The sequence below is a fragment of the Mesitornis unicolor genome, unplaced genomic scaffold, assembly GCF_000695765.1.
Source record: "Mesitornis unicolor isolate BGI_N332 unplaced genomic scaffold, ASM69576v1 scaffold50460, whole genome shotgun sequence".
Taxonomy (NCBI): domain Eukaryota; kingdom Metazoa; phylum Chordata; class Aves; order Mesitornithiformes; family Mesitornithidae; genus Mesitornis; species Mesitornis unicolor.
In genome coordinates, this window is record NW_010158605.1 from 2,008 (window position 1) to 9,561 (window position 7,554).

At 50.0% G+C, this 7,554-nt stretch overlaps 1 protein-coding gene across 1 annotated transcript in view; it reads right to left on the reverse strand.

Moving 5' to 3' along the window:
* Window positions 1-5,332: 5,332 nt before the first annotated feature.
* Window positions 5,333-7,554, reverse strand: part of LOC104540172 (echinoderm microtubule-associated protein-like 5) — a gene marked incomplete at its 5' end in the record, with an annotated part of 5,495 nt that continues 3,273 nt past the window's right edge. Inside the window, 3 exons of the mRNA XM_010183912.1 lie at window positions 5,333-5,369; window positions 6,551-6,651; window positions 7,375-7,528. Coding sequence (XP_010182214.1) covers window positions 5,333-5,369; window positions 6,551-6,651; window positions 7,375-7,528 — 292 coding nt within the window. The remainder of the gene's footprint in view (window positions 5,370-6,550; window positions 6,652-7,374; window positions 7,529-7,554) is intronic.

A 7,554-nucleotide genomic window follows, 5' to 3' on the forward strand; every position in this document is an offset into this window, starting at 1 on the left:
AAACAGAGCAGACACAGGCATAGCTTTCATGTCCAGCACCTGAAATGTTGTGCACGGCTGGGAGCAGAACCAAACTGGTGAAGAACATTGCAACAGGAAAGCAGCTGAAGAGGCAGTACCTGATACCCCTTGGTCATGACGAGCTCTCTAAAGTACAGTGGTTCTTTGGTTCAGTATCTTTTGTTAATGCATTTAAGCCCAGTTGCACAGGAAACTAAAATATGGATAAACTGGATGAGGCCCATTAAAACAACCCATGTTTGGTTTGTGTGGGAAAGAGGAGCAGCATTTTAAAACACACCCTTGACCTCCTCCACCTGAGCTCTCATTACTATGCAGCATTTATATATTTACAGGACTTTCTGTTACCGATATCCACACAACCACGGGAAGCTGTGCTAGCTGCTGTACTTAGCACTGATGTGGGTACGGGAGTGGAGAGAGCAAGGAATGGGAGCAGCTCCATCTTCCCAAAATCAGCAAAGCTGCCCGCAGCCGTTCCCTGAGCACCCCCTGCTCCCCAGCCCCTGCCCTCCCCACCCACACCAGTTCTTTGGTGCTGCTCTTGCCTACCCATGAGCGTTCCTTCCTCCCTTTTCCTTTCTGCCTCCTTCTCTCCAGGTTTCCATTTACTGGTTTCCCATTTCCTCCATCCCATGTCCTGTAATTCCAAAAAGAAGTGGAAGTTACGAGCGCTGCCCGTTGTCGCTGTGCTCAGACCCTGCACCTTCTGTCGCTGTTCAGTTTTACACTGCGGGAGGAGAACCAGTGTTCCCTGCCTTATTTTTCCCCCAAAGAAGCAGCAAATTGGTTGTATTGCTGGTTTAAAAGCTAACAAAAACCATCACAGATCAGGGTTATGACCAGCGTGCTGCTGGGAATCTGAGGCGTTGACCTTTTATCATCAACTAAATTGGAGAAAACCTCCCCACCAAACCCACCTACTCATTTGCAGTTACGGATGATGTTGGCAAGGACTCCCATTGTGGCTTTATGCACATCACACACCTAAACCTATGCTATTTTTTTTTCTCTGCACTGGGATAAGCAAAGCTGGAGCATGAAGTCAAAGTCAACTGAAGAGCAAGGCTGGAGACACCCAAAGAAACAGGCAGGGTCTGAGCACGCTGCCATGGCCGGCACAAAACACACAGGGGGCTTTGGCGAGCTCAGGAATGGATCCACACAAGCGAAAATGAAGCGGTGCCATAAAGAGCAGAGGGCAAGAAAGCGTAAGAAAACGAGAGTATGGAAATGCCACACAGCTGCTGATGGCACAGTCACTGATGTGGCAGTTCATGCTGTGACTTGCAATCTCACTTCCCTTCCTGGCTTCCCAATCGCTGACAAGACGGCGTTTGTCTGCAGCTTATGCTAAGAGAATGAAAGATAAACAACCTTTAAAGATCAAGGCTCGTCACACCCGTGACACCGACATCGAAACAGGGAGGTGTGACAGCACCCGGACCCTGTCAGAACCGTACTGAAACCGAGGTCCTGCGCTCGTCACGCTCTCCACGGACAGCACGTCCCAGAATCGCACAGGATCACAGAGGCCCTGCCAGGGACTCCAAAACCCCGCAGCCGAGCAGGGGAGGTGCTCAGGGCTGGCAAGAAGGGCACAGTTTGCCTTGGCTGACGTGCACGTCCACCAGCGAGAAGTGGATCAGGTTTTAAGCTGAGCCACTCCCGAACGCTACCAAAGCCCTGCTCGTGGTGTCCTCTGATCTGGTTTCAGACCCAGATCATCCTCTGCAGGGTGTCTGCTTCCTGAACATACAACCCCGGGTCAGGTTTAGCCTGACCTGCATGGAGCACAGGGCTGTTCTGAAACGAGCCCTGCTAACACTGACACCCGGCTACTGCGCAGTCAGGAGTCACTGAAGGCCTCCTTTCCTTCAGCTGCAACTTTCTGCAATGCTTTATCTTTAGTTTTTCACCGTCTCTTTCCTTCCCTATCAAAATCAGGAAGTCACATACGATGATTGCCTCCTCCAGAATAAAATAATTAAGATTTCAAGTTAAATTACTCAATACGTTTGACTAATTTGTTCTCTCTGTCCCAGCCTCAGCTGTGTTCCCCAGTTCCTGTACTACGACAGTGTTCAGCTCTACATGTTTAATTTTCATCTCTGTTTGCTGGATTTTCCTTTTCTCATTCTCTCTTTTCTAAGCACACTTAAACAGCTTTCAAGGGCACTTTGATTTTTTTTTAAGCGAAATGTTGCTTTGCTTTTACTAAATCAGTTCCTTCGTTTATTTCCTTTATCACAAAAATCTTGCTGACTTGAAAGCTCCCAAAGGTACGTTTGCTGCTAGCCAGAAATACGGTTAAAGACAGTCATGCTGGAGAACTGCATCATCCACTATGAGAGTGAATCACACCCTGAATTTCTGCCCCCCCTTCCCTGATGCTGTATGATCGGAGCAAAGGCCTCCTCCAGCCTCCCTGCCCACAGCTCTGGTGTCTCCGAAGGAAAGGCCGTCACCATTCCCTCCTCATCCCAGCTCCTTCCCCATCCTTTGGGTTATGCCATCCTCTGACTCTCCTGCCCCCAGAACCAGGCGTCTGCTCCCCCGCGAGCACAGGCGGCCACGAGCGACCGCAGCAGCACTGATGTGAACAGCAAAGGAGGCACGGGAACAAGCACCACCGCGGACAAAGGGACCACAACACCCCAGCGCTGCTGCCGTCAGCCGTGCCCGCAGCCGGCACAGAACCGCAGCTTAGGAGACACGCTGCAGTCGTCCTCGGGAGGACAGCGGCACCCGAGGCTCTGCTCACCCCTCTCCATCACCATTCCCAGCTGGCTGGCCCCACTCTACTCCCAGTTTGCCAGGGAGAACGCTGGCTACCCCCGCGGGCTGCCACGGGAGGAGCAAGGCTGGCAGTTTGTGTTTGAAGAGCTCCTCGGCTTCCAGCTCCCGTCCCAGCCCTTTGCAGCAGGGGTGAGGTTCGGAAGGGAGCGCGGAAGCGGGGAGGTCGGAGGCTCAGTTTCGCTATCAGCAGGTCCCAGTCTTGCCCCGCCGAGGGCAGCCCCGCTGCAATTCGCCCTCCTGGCCTTTGGGATCCCTCCAGACAAGAGCACCAGTGCACAGATTATCAGTGGAGAGGCACAGCGATAACGAAGGGGAGGATGAAGGAGGAGAGGACGTGGCCAGCAATAGGGATTTGAGGAACACACCTCTGGGTAGCCCACACCCCTCCCACTGGGTGAGGGCTGGGATCACGAGGCTGGGAGACACCGAGCCTAGGAATCTGAGGGGAAAAACGTGGGCTTTGACCCGGCAGTCTGAGCAGGACAGACCGTGAGGAGATCGTAGCCATCCAGCTGAACCTAGGAAAGGCAACTTCAAAACAGAGGCAGGACAAAGCTCACTGCCAAGTCCTGCACGGATGTGTTTAACAAGGGACAGAACCGCAGCTGTACAACCACACAGCTGATGTCTCAGCACAGGGGAGATTTAAATGCCAGGTACCAACTTCCACATCGAACAGGCAGCAAGGTTATGAGACAGATCAGGTCTGAGCTCAGTTCTCATACGTAGCACTAATGGCAAGATCTCCCTGCACTCACCACCACGTCCACACTCTGCAGCTGCGTGACTGGCACAACTTCAGTCAGAACCATCACCCCAAAACACCTGGTGATTGTGTAGTTCATCTGCTTCTTCAAAATAAATATCTGCTATAGCTCGATATATAAAATAGATGATCTAAGACCGTTGGGTAGGTAGCTTTGTACAGCACACAAGCAGCATTTCTGGACATTGGAGAGCACGGAAGTCTGGCTCATTAACTGTCCTCCCCCTTCACCTCTACACCACCATGCACACGAGATGCTGACAAGAAGGGATGAGGTTTATTTCTTCTTTACTCGTATCTGGCGAAAGAGAACGCAAGAAGTGAGTAACACCAAAGCCTGCCGACCTAAACACGCAGTGTTATTACAGCAGCGCTGGGTAACACAGAGAAAAAGAGCTTTATGTTCACAGCTGAATGGCACCGCGAGAGAAATTTGTGACTTCTGGTCCCTTCGTGTGCATGAAAATCCACTGGTTAAACCCCGGCTCAGTCCGCAGTGCACCTCTAGGACACGACTCAAAGAGCTGATGAGATCTCCCTCACTCGTAACCAAAACACAGCCTTGCTCGTGTTTTCATCACCACGGAAATGGGGTTTTCAACCCAGTCCCAGTGACGCTGCCGGACAGAAGAGATGCACTTACGCTAGAGTAGAGGAGACAGCGGGGCCAGTGAGGAAGCGAATGATCGGGAGAGAAATCGAGCAGAGACCTCTCCGAGCTTGACTTAACTCTGTTAAAAAGTTCACATGTACAAAAGATAACGCTTGGAAAGTTCATATTCTCTCTGAATCCCCCCCCCCGTGACACTGAGAAAATAAAATCAATTCATATTGCTATGAAATTCTGTTTTTGCAACTGGCGACACCCCAAGCTTTATCGACCGCGGACCCCTGACCCCGGTGCACGTTGCCAGCGCAGGGGCTGGCGGCCCAGGCAGGTAACACAGCACAGCAGCCGTCCCTGCTCCTCTGAGAACTCTTCTGTTCACAAGGCAAAACGTGGAGTTAGACTTGGAGGTTGTGGGCAAGGCACTCGCAAAGTGAGCAAATCTTTCTGCTCACAGAACTAATTTAATGTTTAAGTGCAACAGAAACACTAAATTAGCCATGAAGATCATGCACATCCACCGGCTCTCACCAGACGTGACCGACCCAGGCCTCTACAAACAGAAACAGTCAGGTCCTAAGGAACCAGCTCTCTTATCTTCTGCTTCGCTAATGATGTTTCCTTGTGACCAGCCATAGAAATATCATTTCCATTATAGTAATTAAACATTTATTAAAATACTATATATTTAAGAGTTAATATATGGTTTCTTTCAGTAATAAAATATCGAATACTCTTTTTTTTTTTTTCCAACGATATTCAGACCCCAAAACTTAAAGGAAAAACATTCATGCTGAAAACAGATCAATGTGCAGCACTAGGTCAGCAATAACACCCCTTGATTTACCACCCCAGGGTCTCACTGTGAAACTGTACATTGATGAACCGTTCCCCTTTTCCTTGTACCCACACGTCTCATCTTCCACACCTGGCAGTGAGTGAAATACAAACCCGGATTATCCGATCTCGCAGCAAAGCGAACGGCCCGGGCGTCCGACAGCCGCAGAGCGCCCCGTGCCGCGGGCCAGCACTGCTCCACGCATGCAGGGCAGGGCACGGCAGAACGCCACGGCGCAGTCCTGGGTGTTTCACGCCCGGCACCTCGTGCAGTGTCCTCTTTGCAAGTCCCCACGTCTCCCTCAGTGAGGCATGTGCACGCACTTCCAAACAAATAAGCTGTGATTACAACAAAAATATTAAACGTGAGATATAAAAGACTACAACGTTGTTAAAAGAAATGGCTAGTAAGAAAAATTTCAGCTAGAAGTCTGATGCTCTGAGTACAGATGTAAACATATTTTAATTTATTAAATCTTAACTGTTCATATTAACATCTGGGCTATTTGTTTTCTTGCAAACATCCATTTCTTTATCCCAGAATCCCAGCATGTCAGGAGTTGGAAGGGACCTGGAGAGCTCCCCCAGTGCAACCCCTGCCACAGCAGGATCACCAGAGCAGTCACACATGAACGCGGCCAGGGCTTTGGGTGTCTCCACACAAGGAGACTCCACAACCTCTCTGGGCAGCCTGGGCCATGCTCCATAACCCTCACACTCACAAACTTTGGCCTCCTCTTCAGCTTGAACCTCCTGTGCTCCAGCTTGGGACCATTGCCCCTTGTCCTGGCATTGGCCATCCCAGAGCAGAGCCTGGCTCCTTCCTCCTGACACTGCCCTTTCCCAATGGATCCCCAGGAATGAGGGCACCCCTCAGTCTCCTCTGCTCCAAGCTCAAGAGCCCCAGCTCCCTCAGCCGCTCCTCAGCAGGAGATGCTCCACTCCCTCCAGCATCTCATCTTTGTGGCCCTGCTGGACTCTTTCAAGCAGTTCCTGTCCTTCTGGAGCTGAGGGCCCAGCACTGGACACAAGATTGCAGCTGTGGTGTGAGCAGGGCAGAGCAGAGGGGCAGGAGAACCTCTCTGCCCTACACCCACCCCTTCTCATCCAGCCCAGGATGGCGTTGGCCTTCTTGGCTCAAGGGCACATTGCTGGCTCATGGGCATTGCTGCCACCAACACAATCAGGTCCCTTATACACAAACCAAAAAGCAAGGGCACAGATAACAAGATGAAGACTCTGAACTTGAGCTTTATAGCAAAGCTGGCAGCAAACAGTCAGAATTGTTATTGTTTAAAGTGGGTAACGTGTGGGAAATTTTCAAGTATTAAGTCATAATTTTTGTCTGAGGACAGTAATTGAAGGCAGGCAGAGGAGCCTGAAATGAGGCACAGGAAAGCAGATCTGCATAGAATATAAAATGAATTATTTACATGTGAAATAAAAATAAAATAGGGCATCATTTATGGGCTGTGCACAGCCACTGCTGAGCTCTTGACAACAACAGAAAGGACCTGTACCTGCAGTCATCCCCTCCAGCGCTGACCACGAATCGATCTCCACTCGTAAATCGAATATTGGTTAAGTGGGCAGAGTGACCTAAAAACCGCTTGTGTTTTGCCTGAGAAAAACACAACACAAATCAATAAAGTGAGTCTAAATACTCTGTGTTCTTCCAAATCAAAAAGGCATGCATGTTTATACCTACACTTTAGATGCTGTTTTTATTGCATCACACATTTCTATAACTATGTATAGGTTTTAAAATGCGAAAGATCTCCTGAAGGAGAACTCCTATGGAGCTGTAATGCAGAATAAATCGTCGCCAAGTGAGACAGCATCTGCAAACCGGACCAGTTCAAGCTAACGCCGTGCAAGGAAATATCACCTGTCACATGGTTGACCTCTGAATTTGGTGTACCATTCCTAACACTGAAATAATTATTTTCCTTGTAAGCCTGCACACAGTTTACGCTGTGCAGTCCCAAATCCTGAAGATAAACGGTGATAGCGTTAGCCAAAAATCTGTGAACTTCTCCTCCAAGGGAATACACGGATGGGACTGAAATTCCCAGCTGCCTTCCTCATCTGTCAGAGGGAGATGGGCGTAAATGAATGTCCCGTGTGAGGGCACTGTGCTAATGCAGACCACATCAACACCGACAAGAGCTGACAGCAAGAGACACTGCACTGAACAGTAGGAAAACTTGGAGAAGCACACCTAGGAGGTTACACAGCTCCATTTACACAGAGCGACACATTTAGAGCAGGAAATATTTCCATCACACGTCCTCTAGAGAAGCAAGACAAGAGCATAGGATCTGATGCAAAACCAAGTCCTTACGAATTTTTCAGGACAGGGAAAGTCAAACAGTTTGACCATGCCGAAATCGTCGCCCGTCACGAGGTTGATTCCCGAGTGAGAGACGCAGGCGCAGTTGACGTCCGCTTTTTCGGCGTGCCTGGACCAGATCCCGATCACTTCATCCCCCAGAACGCTGCAACAGAGAGCAAGGGGTCCTGC